Source organism: Acanthopagrus latus, chromosome 9 (genome assembly GCF_904848185.1).
Source record: "Acanthopagrus latus isolate v.2019 chromosome 9, fAcaLat1.1, whole genome shotgun sequence".
In the NCBI taxonomy this organism is placed as follows: Eukaryota; Metazoa; Chordata; class Actinopteri; order Spariformes; family Sparidae; genus Acanthopagrus; species Acanthopagrus latus.
The window spans coordinates 3,993,216-4,010,674 of record NC_051047.1 but is presented as its reverse complement, the minus strand read 5'-3'; the positions used below and the strand labels follow the sequence as shown (position 1 = coordinate 4,010,674).

The window sequence follows — 17,459 nt, the reverse complement described above, 5'->3', positions numbered from 1 at the left end:
CAAATCAGCTTTCTTAAAGGTGGACATTGAACGGTGTGACATGTTAGTGACCTGAATACAACAACAATTTCCACTTTTATAAAAAAAAAAAAAAACTGTTGCATATGAAAAACACGTCTGTTAAAGACATGCTGGAAGAATCTGCTCTTATCTGTTGAAGAAAAAAATTTGTAATAGAACAGACTAATAATGGACACACTCTTCAATCATTTAATTTTACAAAGTTGCTGTTCTTTTTCCACTTTTTATTCTTTGTTCCTTAAGCACTAAGATAGCTGGTGGTCATTCTAGTACAGATATACTACAGACATGTTTGAAGATACCACTACAGCATGTTGGCATTACAGGAGTCAGGCTGCAGTATCTGAAATGAAACAATGAGTTTGATAGATTTTCTAAACCAGGGGTAAAAAAAAGCATAGACCACTGGATTTAGACAGGAGTTACAATAAAGTAGCCAGACCCCATACATTTGAAATGCCACACTAGTTGACATGTCCTGGCCCGCAATAGATGGATAAAAATACGGACAGAAACATATTAGAAACACAACCACAACAACACCAAGAGTCCTGGCTGCTTTCATCTCAGACTTCTTAGCGGGTGCACTTACTGAACGCTGCAGATTGACAGCTGCAATATGAGACCGCATGGCTCGAGCCTGAGACACAGCCACCACAAAAACCCTCATATACAGAACAACGATGACAACTATGGGGCCAACAAACGTCAACATGACATCTACAGCTCCTGTTATAGAGTCAATAACAGCTATGCACTCTCCATAGCAGGAATTATATCTCTCTGGTTGTTCAAGGTAGTCCATCAATATCAGACCATTATACAATGCTGAACAGGCCCAACACAGACAAACACAGATTTGAACTCTTCTCTGAGTGACTTTGGTAAGGTAACACAAAGGGTCACAGATGGCCACGTAACGGTCAACTGATATGAGCACCATGTTTCCTACTGAGGCAGATGTAAGGAGAAAAGAGGCATAATAAAACAGTCCACATATGAAGCTCCCCCAAAACCAGCAGCCCCCTATAAGAAGGATATGAACCGGCATCAACAGGAGGCCAACAAGGAAATCTGAGACAGCCAGGGAGAGGAGGAGGAAGTTGGTGGTGGTGTGGAGCTGCCTGGAGAAAAAGAAGATCAAGTCAGTGAGCGTGTATGTAGCAGTTGAGGAAGTCATACATGTATTCCTGTCTCTCACAGTGTGAATAGCCAAACATTTCCAGTTACAACACAGTATAAAACATTAAGTATATTTTTTAGGGTTAAGGTTAAATAGTGAGGATGTGCTCAACAACATCCCTGACATGACAATAGATTCAATACCAGTTTTGCATTCTGTATGTTTGTCTATAGTAGAGGAGATGACGGTCAGATAATATGGAGCCAAATTAGATTCCAACATTAATTTCATCAGTGGATCCTGGGTTGTAATACTAGTACAGTATAGTATTGTAAAACTATACATGAAACAACTCCTGTCAAATTATGTGCTGACACTAAGATATTTTTGATTATGATCTTGTCTTTATACCTGAAGTGGGATATAGAGATGATGACCAGCAGATTTAGAGCGATAGTGAGTACAGAGATGCAAGACAGCAGGATATAAAGGAAAATGGTATCACCACGATGCTGTGTTGGCTTCTTGCAGGAGGCGTTATGTAGCTGTGGAAAGCAGAGATCTGGCCGGTCCAGCATCTCCATTATAAGAGAGAAAAAAGGAGAAGAGAGGCTGATGAGTTCCGGCAGCTTTTTGACCAAAGTTTTCTCCATAATGAAGGTGATTTATCTCACCCCTCCTCCTTTTCCCATAACCAAAGGATATTGACGCAATGATTACATACAGTTTCTATGGCTTTATGGAAAGTTGAACCTTAAGGAGTTAACTTTTTGCCTCTAATATTATAACAAAATCCAAAGCAGGGAAAAATTGAATATTACTTAAATGAAATAAAGAAAGAAATGTAACATTTTATTTTGTTATCAACTGATATGGAAGACCCTCTGTCATCAGTAGTTTGTCTATTTTCCATGTGCATTATGTGGTCACTGCTTTTATCTTCATCCGGCTATAGCAATGAGTGTGAAGAATTTAGAGCACACATTAACAAGAATATTTTGATAAATACCGGGCAGAAAGCATGTAGAGGAAGTAATGAACACACTGAAGACAGCCGGCATAGTCAGCCTAGTTTTCTGGTGCCTTCACAGCAGCAGCCTACTGTACTGTGCACTAATACTGCGTCTGTAATCATTAGCTGTCAGTGCACTTTGAAAGCCGTCATTCTGCTGAAGCGTATGTCATTATGTTGCTTTGAACAGTCCTGTGGAGGATAACTTCTCTGAGCATAACATTTTGTGGTGTCATACTGGGCACCAGCCAGAGAGAGGCGTTATGCCCTTCACAGGGGAAACCAGAATGGACGATAATGCCCGTAGTGGTTAATGCTGCAATGTGTAGCATTGAATGGGTTTGGCTTGTGCCATCCTTTGTTTGTCCTCTGCTTGTGCAGTCAATTGTTTGTACCCGTGATGATTTCCGTGTAAATATAATTTGTTATTGATATTGTATAGCAATTGTAGTAGTTTTTTATTAATGGTAATATGTATTTGTTTGTTTCAGTTTATGACTGACGTGACCACCAATATGCTGCTGTCGCTTAAGACACCTGGAAATACTAGTAAACAAATGACATTTAGCTATATTTGTAATTTTATACATTCTTAGCTTCGTGATATTTATGATGTTTCTTTTTCTGTAGCACTTGAACTCTCCCTCCCTCTGCCTGCATTACTGTGATGGGAGTCTATGTGTTCTTGAAAAGAAGGATTCATTCAATTTCCATTTAATTTTCACAATATACAGTATATTGTAAAACTTGGACGGGCAACTAATGATTTTTGTTTGTTTTTCAAAAAGAGACCAGGCCAGTATTTGAGCCTTGACCCTGTTTCCCTGCTTTAAGCAATTAAAAGTTAAGTTTAGCAGGCCTCGTTTTATGTGCTTCATACCTACTTATTTATTTTTCACACAAATATACCTCCTGCTGATTGTTACTGTTTGGAGATGACATAGATTTGGCCATAAGACACATTAATGTCTCTTCTATGGGTTTAAGGGTTCCTCCTGCCCCTTTGTAGGGTTTGTAGAGTAGCGTTTTCACCTATGTAGAGAACTTTTCTCATCCTGGTGCTGGAGCCATTTCTTTTCAAAAATGGAATCAAATACATCAAGAGGACAAAAGTAAACTAGGAGACCAAACACATCTTAATTTTGTCGTGTGTGGTTCAGACAAGGGCATAAGTTTGCATAGGGATGGTAGGGACAAGTCACAATCAAAATTTGGGAAAGACAGAGTTGTCCCTAGCAATATTTTGATATATATATATATATATATATATATATATATATATATATATATATATATATATATATATATATATACTGTATATTTACATAATGCATTAAATATGATGTTTTTCACAAACGCATTCGTAGTATTGAGCATATGTAGATATGTAGAGAACTATTTTTCCGACGTGCCCTTTCATTGCAATCTTCAGTGTTACCTGCAAGGCAACACGTTTATATATGCTGCCATTTGATTGGCTGAAGGGTTCTCTGCACATGAAGGTATCCCAGTGTTGCCAACTTGGCGACTTTCTCACTAGATTTAATGACTTTTCAGACCCTCTTAGCGACTTTATTTCTAAAAAGCGACTAGTGACAAATTTAGTGACTTATTCAGATCATCACGGAAAAGGCGAGAAATATATTATATTGTAAATCACATGCGTCACATGAGTCATCGCAATCCATCACTCCTCTGAAGCAGCGCCGGGCTCTCTCCCCTCCCGTGCAACTGCACAGGTGACAGGCCGGTGTGTGTGAGGGCTGGCTGGGACAGCAGGAGTAGACACCGTGGCCGCTCACTCTGTGGATTTGAGACCGGATATCGTAGGGATACAGAAAGTGAAGTTTCATTAGGGAACAGATCAACTATAGATATGAACTTTATATAACCCCACTTCAAATATTCTCCTTGCCATGGTGGATGAACCACTACCATTTCCAAATGGTCGATGTGGGAGAAAAACTAATGGAGGTATGCTGCACACATCTGCATATGGCAGGGCCCTATTCCAAGGAGACACTGCACCTGCCTGAAAACACCCCTATTCCTGGTACAGAGGAATTTGGCCCTGACCCCTGTGTCTTTGTGGCTGATGAGGCCTTCCTTCTCAGTGGAGACATACTGAGGCTCTATGCTGGGCAAAGAACGTCTTCAACCTCAGGCTTTCCAATGCCAGGAACATGATTGAGGTCTCATTCAGCATCATGACTGCTCAGTGTAGACTTTATCACAGGATGCTTGGAGTGTTTTCAGAGGTGGCACAGAAGATGAAAGCAACATGCATGCCTAACATCTTTATGAGGTTGGAAAATGATCACTATGTGCCAGTGTCTGCAGTGCTAGGGACACCAGACAGGTTGGATGCAACAGTGCCAGCAGACAGACCATTGCTAGCAGTTAAATATATTCTGACTACTTCTCATCAACAGGACAGGTGCCGTGGCAGAATGGAAACATCTTAGTACTTCCCACCACTCCTCCTCCTCTCAACCACACACACTGAAAGTGCCTCCTACGGTAATCAATATAAAATGGATCGAAGCAATTTTACAGCAGTAGTTGCAACAGGAGTCAAAATGGTAGTATTAGTTGTAGTAGTTGTAGTAAGCAGAAGCAGATGTTTGTCCAACTGAACAAATTAGTAATTTGATTTCTTCTAACAATCTAGGCACAGGCACATTTTCAAGCAACTGAAGTGAATATTAATTTGATTTGTTACATATTTAAATATTAAAAAAAACTCTTGACATAATGGCTAATTAATGTAACTAGCAATTACACGTTTACAGAATATAGTCGAATCTCCAAGTCTACCAACACAACATCAGAAAATTCAACATCATACAAGAATTGCTGGAATTTGAAAACAAGTGCTTTTTTGAGTCTCTTTGTGATTCTGCATAGGGAGCATAATTCAATTTGAACATGAATTACTAAAGGAAATAAATGGCACACATACACATTTATAGTGACAAGGGACGTATTTACACTATAGTTAGACAATTATTTTAATAATTGACACTGAGATTTGGTAAAGTTTTATTTCAACCAATTACTATTTTATTCCTCGTTTTCAAAATAGAGGATGAACAACCTCCTCTGCCTCCATTGATCACTATCTATAATATATACACGTCAGGATCAGGAATTAGGACGGCTTCCTCCAGGGTTAGGGTGTCCATTAATTCCTGGCTATGGCCATCTTAAAGGGCATTATGCCTCTTAAACCATGGTCACTTGCCAAAAAAACCCTTTTAGTGTGCTTTTTTCAGAAAACTGTGACTCTGTTTCCCTGGCAATAACTGAGAGCTTGAGTAATAGGTGGAACAATCCTTACAATCACATACAGTTCTTATTTAGTGGAAAAGTTCACTACTCCAGTTAGTAGGATAAACCTTAGATACGACTCACCAACGGGACTGGTCCACTCAGCTCACTGAATCCCGCATCTTAGCTGTTAGCCAGATAGCTAACAGCTGAGTTAACATTATGCTAGCAAGGGTCAAAGTAAATAACACTGCGTACAGTCGACAAAATTAAGCCCACTAAAATCAGGCTTTTGTGTACAATGGAAGACAGAATTTCTAGGCACAGCCACGGGCCGGAGGGGATCTGGTTCAGGAGCCACAGGATTTCATCTCTGCTTTTCGCGGATGATAGTGGTCTTTTTGGCTCCTTCGAGCCAGGACCTCCAGCATGTCCTGGGACGGTTTGCAGCCAAGTGTGAAGCGGCTGGGATGAGAATCAGCACCTCCAAGTCCGAGGCCATGGTTCTTGACAGGAAAAAGGTGGCTTGGCCCCTCCGGGTTGGGGGAGAGCTACTGCCTCAGGTGGAGGAGTTTAAGTATCTTGGGGTCTTGTTCACGAGTGAGGGAAGGATGGAGCGTGAGAACGACAGGCGGATCAGTGCGGCGGCCGCAGTAATGCGGTCTTTGTATCAGTCTGTAGTGGTGAAGAGAGAGCTGAGTCGAAAGGCGAAGCTCTCGATTTATCGGTCAGTGTACTTTCCTACCCTCACCTATGGTCATGAACTTTGGGTCATGACCGAAAGAATGAGATCCCGGATACAAGCGGCTGAAATGAGTTTCCTCCGCAGGGTGGTGGGGCGCTCCCTTAGAAATAGGGTGAGGAGCTCTGTCACCCGGGAGAAGCTCGGAGTAGAGCCGCTGCTTCTCCACATCGAGAGGAGCCAGTTTAAGGTGGCTCAGGCATCTGTTTCGGATGCCCCCGGGACACCTCCCTCAGGAGGTGTTCCTGGCATGTCCCGCTGGGAGGAGACCCCGAGGAAGACCCAGGACTCTCTGGAGTGACTATGTCGCCCAGCTGGCCTGGGAACGCCTTGGGATCCTCCCGGAAAAGCTGGAGGAAGTGTCCGGGGAGAGGGAAGTCTGGGTGTCCCTGCTCAGGCAGCTGCCCCCACGACCTGGTCGGATAAGCGGATGAGAATGGATGGATGGGTGTTGTACAATGGTAATGTGTAAACTCTACATTTACATCCAGGTCAGTTGACTCTGCACTAGACAGGTTTTTATCACTGTGGCTCAGCTTTGCTCTGAAAGCAAGACCTGCTTGAACACACTAAATTCTGCCATGCGAATTGATGATGGGTTATCAAAATTTAGCATGAATAAGGAGGGAATTTAGGATACAGTCTACTCAAGGATGTTTATTATTGGACACAGCATTGAAGGTGGAGCCCCGTTCATTCCTGAGAAAGATGCTCAGTGATGTTTTGAAGCTAAAAAAGCTCAACTTTACAGCAGTGAAAATACCTGGATCACAGACCGAGCCAGCCAACTCAGCCTTGGTTTAGTGCCCGGATAACTTGAAGGAGGAAGAAATAATTGAATTTAATAGACTTTCCAAATGTTGTTGGACTGACTGACTCAAATAAGGATGGTGACACGAGTCATGTGGATTGTGATGCCCAAATAATTTATCAGCCATCTTTCAAGATATTGTATAACGTACGGTGTAATGTTTTAGATAAAAATCACAAACTGTGTCTGCGGGAGGTGGAAATGGAATCAATAAGTGACTTTTAGCTGGTTGAGCAATGTTTAAAAAACCTGTGTGGACCAGCTAATTTTGGGGAAAAAGCAGTTTTGAATAGTGAGTAGGATGTGGGGGTTTCTTGATACAGTAGGCTCAGAGGAACTGTGTAGCAGGCTGTAGCGGGGAGTAAACACAAAATGTCAGTTTACCCAACTTTTTAAAATAAAACAGTATTATTTTACTTATTAAGGAGTTGCCCATTACTCATTATGTGTATGCTGCTTGTTGCAGCTTGTCTGTTACGTGCAACACTCCGTGGTGCTCCAAGGATAATGTTATGAGGGATACGGGATATAGCACATGAACAGATTGACATAGCGAGTTAGCTAATGTTACTAGCCATTAGCTGATGTTACTCGTAACGTGATAACATAAAAACACTCACCAGCAACATTTAGCGTCCACCCAATCTGCGGACAGAAAAAGGCTTTTCTGTCTCTGTTAAGATATTGCTGGTCAGACATACCATAAAAGGTCTGGATAGATCAAGACGGCCAAGACAATCTTCTCCTCTATCTTCTTGATTACCAAGGTGACAAGTTCTGCCCCATATGCTATACAATTGGCTATCTGAAAAAAAAAAAAAAAAAAATCTACAAAATGTAAGAGAGTGTGCTTGGAGTAACCACACAAAAGAGGACATTTTTGTAGTGTATGTGTACTTTTGTGATGTCTGAAGGCAAAGTTTGGTTTTGATTTATAGATTACATGGTTTGGGGTGGGGAGTTTGGGGTGTTTTTTGCATGGATTTTATTATTATTTGTAAGTTATGCATTTATGTTGAGAGTTCTAGGAAATGGAAAATCATTTCAAGAAATGTGTGTTATTAGGACCTTTTACCTATTACCTAGCTTTTGATACAAGGACCAAATGAAAAACCGTAAGGATATGTACATCACAGAATTATTAAATCAGTTGACTGAAGTATGTTTTTGGGTATTTCAGCTACATATAATTTGATCAAAGTAATAAAAAGAAGTTATTCACTTAGCTTCCATGTACAGCATTTCTGCAAAATTGTAACATGTTCCTAGAAACTACTTCCTTTGGTTTGCATTTACACACTGCCTGTGTGATAAGCAGAAAAAAAGAGTGCATTCATCAAAGACAAAAAAACAAACAAATTATGCTCATGATAAGTGTCATAGTATGTTTACTTTTTGTATGTTGTGATGATCGGAAGCAAATATTGCATCATGTGCTGATGTGTTGAGGTTACATCATAAATGTTTTGTCATGATAGAAATGATATCAGCTTAAAACAATCTGAGCTTGTTCTGATTTGTAGCAACACCTCTAATTGCAGCGATGTCATCATGTGAGACTAATGAAAGCAGGTGTGAAAACTTTCTTACCCAGAGAGGTACACATCCAATAGGAAAAAGTAATGAGCTTCACACAGAGCTGTTCAGTGTCCAGAGACAAATGTTGAAGGCCTTAATGAATGTGAGTGTGCATCAGATTGTGCCTCTCTGTGTGTGTTTGTGTCATGTGGAACTGCTAATAGCCACAGAGGTTTTGTTTAGTGAATTTGTATTTTCCAACCTGAAACAAACTTCTTTGCAATTCAGCTGGTAAACTGCTGTATATTTAAGTTCACAGCAATATCCGCACTAACACTATAAAGATACCTTGAAAGTATAACTTAATGACGATGAAACTTCACATATACACATATACACGTATACACACACACACATCATCTGATTCCCTTCATGTCTTGTTACAATAAAGTTCATTAGTATGGTTCATCTCATCTTGGTCATCATCAGTTTCACCACACTCTTAGATTGACTTTATCCTTTTGTTCAGAAGCATTTCATCAGCATCAGTACTGTATCAATGGCTACTTTCACCTAGTGCAAAAAATTCAGCCAAGAGATAAACTCTGGAATCTCTATAGCTGCAGCATAAAAGAACATACTGGTCCTTTAAAACCCATCAACTGCAGTATGAAACTGTACCTAACAAAAACAACCATGTCACATAGGGAAACTGTTCAGCTCCATTCACAAAATTCACAGTTTGAACCTTCAATTTTGACTTGGTGCTTTCCTGTGTGGCAAGGAGCAGAGCATTTAAATGTGTATGGAAGCCCATTTCTGTCACTGTGATGGACAAAAAAAGATCCTGTAAGTCATTATAATGAGATACTACCTCATAATAATGACTTAGTATCTCATAATAATGACTTAGTATCTCATAATAATGATATAGTATCTCATAATAATGAGATAGTATTTCATAATAATGATATAGTATCTCATAATAATGAGATAGTATTTCATAATAATGACTTAGTATCTCATAATAATGAGATAGTTTCTCATAATAATGACTTAGTATCTCAATGTGTTGACTTAGGCCTATGTCTTGTTTCCCCATATGTGCCAAAGCAGAAGCAGAAGTAAGCTGGCGAGACAAGGCTTAGCAAACCGAAATGGATACCATCATTGAAGACTACTTCAGACGTGGATTCACAAATCCTGAAATGTTAGCGCTCTTGGAGGAATCACACAACATCAAACTAAGCCTTCAGACTCCAGAGAGAAAGCCAGCTTTGGCGGAGATTAAATAAGACAGATGAAGCTGAAGTGGCATCCTTCATTGACCAACAGCTACAAACATCTGGCAAACAGCACAGATACAGATGGATGCACCAGAAATGTTGGCTAGCCAGGATAGTTACTGAATTGATGCGACTGATGGACAGAAATGGGGTGGATCTGAGTGCACACAACTGTTTAAGATGGCGGATGTATGTCAGTGGAGGGCCAAACTATGTATGGCATATAGATGGGTACGATAAATTAAAGCCATATGGTATATGTATCAGTGGGTGCATAGATGGCTAATCAAGAAAAATGATGTGGCTAGAAGCATACAAAACCAACAGTGACCCTCATATTATCGCAGGCTCATATTATCGCATATTACCTCCTCATTATCGCAGGCACTGAGAATACACATGTTGCAATGATGCAAAAGTTTCTGCACAACAGTGAGGATGAGAAAGGTACAGAGTGGGTCACTTTAGGTCCAAGTACTAGCATTGGTGGTGCACCTTAAGAAGTGCATGTGTCCAGTTTTGGATGGATCACTTTGACCAGCTGAAAGCAGATGGCTATTTTGTTGACAGCTTCATTGATAAATCACTGATCCAGTTTTGCTTCCAAAATACCATACAGATATAGTATCCTCAAAATATTGTTTATCAACACAAATGTATCTATGATATATAACGGCATGAACACAGATTATTTTCACACAACTATTTCATTCTTCTTCTATAGGAGGAGCTTGATGAAGTTGTAACCGTCTGGAATGATCATAGCATAAGAAGAACCAACAATCCTCGGGCTCCAAATGATCGCCCTTCAATAATCTATGTGGTTCCAAATCTTTATGGGTCTCAGAATGTCTTGCAGCCAGCTGATTAAATTAAGTTAGGGATATATCGAGAGGACTGTATTTTTAAGGACTATCCTTGTGATGAGGATGTGTCTCACTTATGTAATGACTTTATGGCTAAGCACAACCTTGCAATGTCTGATGATGTGTAAGAAATTGCTGACCTTTATCTAAGACTTTGTCAAATGATTATTTGAGTTACAGATTGGAGAGACAGAGTGGAGAGAGAAACTTCCAGAAATGCCCTTGGTACCTCTTTAAGCTCAGCAGCACCGCAGAGAGGAACCACCCAGCGCAGAGGTCCTCCTTCTGGTGGACATTCATCACAGTGGTGTAGTTATTCACAGTTCGTCATTGTTTTGAAAATACATATTTAGAGAATGTCAGTGTTCGTTTTTCTTTATTGAATGATTTATTGCATTCCAATGATATTATACTGCTCAGGAGATACTGATGAGTTATCTGGCTTTAGCCATGGTTGTTCTGAACCCATAGAGGTGCAGGAGTTCATATTTCACTGAAGAGATCACAGTGAGTAAAAATGTAACAGAATCAAAAACGGCCTGGATATCCAAACATCAAATAAGACTGCAGGATTTGTAGATTCCCTGAATGTAGGTCCACCACCAATATGTTTCCTATGTTCCTTAGGCCTGGGGGTACCTGAAAATGTGGTGTATACACTAATTCCTTATTTTTTCAATTTTTAAGAAAGATAAAATCACAGAAATTGAATATCTGTTTTTCTTTTTTCTAATAATTTATAGCTTTCAAATGTTGGTGCACTGCATGAAGACATAATTGGGTTACATCAGCCTATAGCCATGGTTGTCCTGCATCTATAGAGGTGCAGCACTTCACTTTGCAGTGAAAAATGAGACCATGGAGAGTAAGAATGTGACAGAAGCAAAAAACGGCCAGGAAATCCAAACATCAAGTAAGACTGCAGAATTTGTAGATTCTTTGAATGTAGGTCTACCACCAATATTTTTCCTATGTTCCTTAGGCCTGGGTGTACCTAAAAATGTGATGTATACACTAAGTCCTTATTTTTTCAATTTTTAAGAAAGATAAAATCACAGAAATTAAATATCTGTTTTTCTTTTTTCTAATAATTTATAGCTTTCAAATTTTGGTACACTGCATGAAGACATAATTGTGTTACATCAGCCTATAGTCATGGTTGTACTGAATCTATAGAGGTGCAGCACTTCACTTTGCAGTGAAAATTGAGACCACAGTGAGAGGGTTAAAATAATTGTTGCAGCTACCGCTAAATAGAGGCTACTACAAAAAACACATAAAGAAGATCAACTTCCGCTGCTGAAAACACTCATGCTCATGCTCTGACATAGCTCCGTTGGTCTGGAGCCATGTCTCCCTCATTACATTCACTGCTGGAGTTCACTGCCCTACAAATATTAGTGCAAAGCGTGCAAAGTTCATTAATTTAGTTTGTTAATTTAGTCATTAAATCAAACCACAATTGCAACTGCTGCCTTTTTCAGGATGATACAGGATAACTGTAGCATGTCCCTGTTGTTGGCTGTCAAGCTGAGGAACTCCCTCACAGTTGAGTTATGCCTTTTTTTAATTTCTTTCATCACTTCATTAACTAAATGAATTTTCCCAAAGTAATTTAGGCCAGTTGAGGCACTACATGTTGCCGGGTCTGCAATACATGTGACATGAAAGTTGCCGGTCTCATCCTGAGCATCTCTCATTACCATTACGGTGGTGCCCTAGACAGATGCTGATAACTGTTCTGTGGAACTGCTCCATGGAAAACTTATTGACCCTGATGTGTGAATGTGTATTACTGTGAGGGCCACTCCCAACATTCCCAGACCACATTACATCGGATAGAAATTTGACAAGAAGGGGGGAGGGAAGGAATAGAAATTAGTCAGTAAGTCAGACAGCTTCGGTCAGTAAGCTGCCAGAGCTCAGCAGCTTCTCTCCTCCTTCTCTCTGTGGTGATGGAGCTGGAGGGAGCTGAACTCTGCTTTCCTAAACTACCCAATACCTCCTGCAGGAGGCCAGAGCCTCCTCACCTTGACACTCTGCTTATTAATATTCTACTATACTCCATCTCTCTCCTCACTGCAGTTCTCAACTTGCTGGTCATCATCTCTATCTCCCACTTCAGGCACATAACCTTCACAGGATATTATGTATTGATGATTCTGGTGATGTTGTTCATAATGATGATATTCTCTCTCTCCAGGAAGCTGCATACCCTCACAAACTTCCTTCTACTCTCTTTGGCTGTCTCAGATTTTCTTGTGGGCTCTCTGCTGATGCCGGTTGAAATACTCTTGACAGAGACCTGCTGGATGCTGGGTGATCTCATGTGTGCACTGTATTTTCTGTTACCGGTCATCATAGTCGCTGCATCTGTAGGAAACATGGTACAGTGGAACCCCGGCTTACGAAGACCCCATTTAACGAAAAATTCAAGTTACGAAGGCACTTAACGGCAATATTTTTGCCCATGGTACGGCAAAATGCCCGCGTAACGAAATCCCACAAATACAGGAAAATTCATGTTAATTTCAAATTTCCCACAACCGAAATTAAAAAAAAAAAAGTTTAATGTCAAAAAAATATCATTGCACAGTGTACATACGTACATTAATTAACGTACATGTAAGTTTTAGTTTTAATGTTTAGAATTAAATTCCATAATGTTATGTACATGTACATATGTATGCATGCATACGTATGCTTTCATCAGCCTCCGCCACCTCCGCCACCTCCTCCTCCACCAAGAACTTCGTCTTCAGCCAGCATCGCCTCACTTAAAAGGTTCATACATAATTTATTTTATTGATATTTATTAATACATTCATCATTTATAAATTATTTTCTTCATTTCAGATTGTATTTTGGAATATTCTTAGTGTTTTTTTCAAATATTAAGTCATATTTGTAGAAGAAATACATGACTTGTAGGGGGCCTGGAACAAATTAAATCTGGTTCTAAAACTGAGGTCTTCATGATGTTTCTGATGTATATTAACTCATGTCTAAACCCTGTAATCTATGCCCTTCTCTACCCTTGGTTTAAAAAAACTATCAGGCTCATTGTTACATTTCAAATCCTATGGTCTGACTCCCATATGGCCAACATTCTGTAAACAGACACTGTGGGATAAATGACAGCGTTACAAAACTGAGCTTGAGTCCATTTATGCTACATCACAGAAACAAGAAAAACTATATGAATCTATAATTTCACTCAAAACAATTCATGATCCAAAGGATGACCTGCATGTTGCATGTTGACCTCTATGATGTATGAATGCTTTTTCATCAGAGATTTCTAGACTTTCTCTCGTTTCCTGAACATGAGATAACACACTACCTTTCAAAAAGCATATTACGTTTGAGAAGAAGTAAGCAAAAAAAAAAAGTACTCATTTGTAAAAATCAATTTTACTTTTAGATGTGACAGAACAATGTTTCAATAAAATATATTTTCAGAAGATTCTTTTTTGTCAAAAACTGATTATTTTCTCATACGTTCTGGCCAGCTACAATATCTGTCAGAATATTTTTTTAGTGCAAAATAATAAATTACAATATAGAAATCCCTCATACATGAATTATAAACACACATGACCTTATATTAATCAATTCAAAAAAAGTCTTCTCATAGAAAGCCCAAGAGTCTGCCCTCCTGGTGTGATGGGATACTTCAGTATTAAATGCAGCATTCTTCCTGGTGTGGTTTGCAGCCTGGACTACAAGCACTTTACACAAAAAAGCCAACATTCACCATTTCTTTATCATCTACATTAAAGTTTGATGATTACTATGATCTTTTCTTCCGCAACAATGAGATTGTAATATATTTCAAATGTTACTTCGAATAACAATTAATTCGTTATTTAAGTAGAAATACATACAGTTCAAATTTATTTGAGCAAAATAAAAGTTAAAAAATCCCTAGATTGCTAATTTGACATATTTCACAGGGCAATGTCCCCTCAGCATATGGAGATTTGGATGTGCTAAGAAGGTTCAGTAAAACTGTTATACATACAATTTGCCATCTACCCCAACTGCAGCATTCCCAGATGCGCTTGGACTGCAAGGGCCTGTTCATCGCTGCTAGCAGCTTTAATTACATTTACATTTTAAATTTTAGGGCATTTATTAGACACTTTTGTCCAAAGCAACTTACAGTATACACAGATGGTGGTTGCTGCCATGCAATGTGCTGATCAGCACATCAGGAGCAGTTTGGGGTTCAGTAACTTGCCCAAGCACACTCCAGCATGTAAACAAGAGGAATCGAACCAGCTACCTTCCAATAATAGGGTCCCGGCTCTACCCCTGATCCACAAGTGCCCACACCAAATGTCCCATGCAGTTTTTTTTTGTTTATTTATTTTTTTATTTTGGCACAAATGCAACACAACACACAACAGAAACCAGTTGAGTTATAGCTTGGTTGTAACATAACAAAATGATATGCGATGATTCGATTCAGTGTAGGTAGGATACAGCTGCTAGGAGTCAATCTTTAGTTAGTAACCACAGACGTCATCCTTGATCTACTGTAAACATGGTTTGGGTGAAACAGAAGGTAAAAAATAAATGATAAATGTCTTTAACTACAGCACAATCCCAAGACCCGGTTGCCCGACCACGTTTCAGTGTATTCTGGTCCTTTTCCTTTATGAAATCCTAAAACAATTGCCACTAGTTTGCTGATTTATTGGTAGCTATATAACTACCTTGCTAACGTTGCATTGTTATTGTGGATTTGTGCTGTTGAGCGCGGCCTAAAACATCGCCTCACCCGAGTCCGTTGATGTAGTAAGAGACCAGCCAGAGAATTGAGGAAAAGAATAAGTATTTATTACACAGTCTGCAGAGAGTGGAGATCCGTTCAGTACAATACAAGCATCAATAGCCAATATCCGAACAGAGCTAACTCGTGTCTAGGGGTGTCTGTGTTATAAGCCTGTGTTTCGCTACGCCTACTGATGGGTATGTGTTGCTCGTATCTGTCACTAATTGGCTAATGATATGTGTGGTGGCCGCATGCACAGCGTGTGATCAGCGCGAGGATTGGCTCTCCGTCCGCATGAATAGCATGTGATGACTCCCATGTCTTGACGGGAACGTCCTTGAGCATCTTCCCTATCTGTGGGTGTTTTGCACCACTGGAGTCGTTTGTCACATTTTGCGATTAGGGCTGGTTCCCATTATCTATCTGTGTCTGCCTGTGTGTTTGTGTAAAGTGTAACTATCTGTATGAGTCAGCCCGCACATGATCACATGGTTAAGCGAGCATAATAGCGTTCACAGTGCATAACCAGGGTTGGCAAATTTCAGCAAAATTTGGAGTGACACTTCAGGGGAAGGGACCTTTGGTTGCCAGATTTAGAGTAATATCTCATTCAAAATTAACATTAAGGATTTGACTGTTGTGATGTCACTGCCATGCAAACTACTCTTCCTGCCCTGCCCTCTTCCTGGCCTCCTCGTGCTCTCTGCCTCTCTGTCTTTACTCTGAATATTACGGAGGCACATTGCATTCAATCAGGCAGCTGATGAAGCAGTGAGCATGGTGTCCGCCCTGTTAGTGTGACACAAAAATATGGGCAGAGGCATAACAGACACACAACAATAACAACACTAAGAGTCCTGGCTGCTTTCAACTCAGATTTCTTAGTTACTTTCACCAAACTTTGAATAGTGTCAGCTGCAATATGGGACCGCATGGCATGAGCCTGAGACACAGCCACCACAAATACTTTCATGTACAGAATTGCAATGACGGTGACAGGACTGATAAAGGTCAAAAAGAGATCGACAAATACTACACAAAAAAGATAACTGTCTCATAAGTTAATGAGTGACTACTTGAAATGGGAGATAGAGATGATGACCAACAGGTTAAGAGCTGCAGTGAGCAGAGCGATGAAGGACAGCAGAATGTAAATCAGCATGGTCTCAAAGTGAGGATGTACTGGTTTCATGCAGGAGCTGTTGAGGAGATGTGGAAAGCAGAGGTCAATTCTCTCCAAGGACTCCATCACCAGAGAGAGGAGAACCTACTGAGCTCTGGCAGCCTTTTGATCAAAGTTTAGATATGATATAACCAAATTAGCTCTATTGCCCCTCCTCTAAGATTCTGCCTCACTTGGACTATCCTTCCACCTTTGCTCTGAATAGTACTTTCATTCATTTCCTCTCTTCTAATTTAAGCTTTCATTAACAATACATTCAAACTGGACCTCAATAAAGCTTTAACATATCAAGATATTAAATGTGCCATGGGTGGACTTGAATGAAAAGCTAGAGCTATCTCAATGGTCATCCCGAAAACAGGATGCATCTGCGCTGAAGTCGGAGTGACAAATCAAATGCTCTGATTATCTATGGAACTTAGAATTAGTATTAAGATTTAGATAAATTGGCAAAAATAAAAATAAAAATGTTTCTGGTTCATCACTGGGTTAGGATGGTGGCTCACTGTTCATGTTCCCCCCAGTGTTTTTCTGGGTTTCTTCCAGGTGCTCAACTTTCCCTCACCTTCAATAACGGGTATATTATGTTAATTCTCCAGCCATAAACCAAGTAAATACAACTCTTCAGTTAGTACCCACTGCTCTTCAGGAATGAATTAAATGAAGGGAAGTAATTTCACTGTGATGTATAGAGTCTGAAGGGGGTGGCTGTAGCTCAGTGTGTAGAGCAGGTTGACTAGTAACTGAAAGGTCTCTGGTTCAAATCCCAGCTCTGGGCTGAGCTGAGCTGCATGTGTCCTTGAGCAAGATACAGAACCCAAAATTGCTCTTGAGGGCCCTGGAATGA

At 40.0% G+C, this 17,459-nt stretch overlaps 1 protein-coding gene across 1 annotated transcript; it reads right to left on the bottom strand.

Annotated features, from left to right (window-relative positions):
- Positions 1-325: 325 nt before the first annotated feature.
- LOC119025817 (trace amine-associated receptor 13c-like) lies at positions 326-16,678 on the bottom strand. Its single transcript, XM_037109763.1, has 2 exons — positions 16,506-16,678; positions 326-1,145 (listed from the first exon to the last, which is right to left on the bottom strand). The coding sequence occupies exons 1-2, from the start codon at positions 16,676-16,678 to the stop codon at positions 326-328; spliced, it is 993 nt and encodes a 330-aa protein (XP_036965658.1).
- Positions 16,679-17,459: the final 781 nt, after the last annotated feature.

What these genes read in the sequence shown, in the direction of transcription:
- LOC119025817 (XM_037109763.1), bottom strand. Translation starts at nt 16,678, where the DNA reads ATGGAGTCCTTGGAGAGAATTGACCTCTGCTTTCCACATCTCCTCAAC. An exon ending in ATCTCTATCTCCCATTTCAA is followed by an intron (nt 1,146 to 16,505) that starts GTAGTCACTCAT and finishes CTTTTTCTCCAG; the next exon opens with GCAGCTCCACACCACCACCA.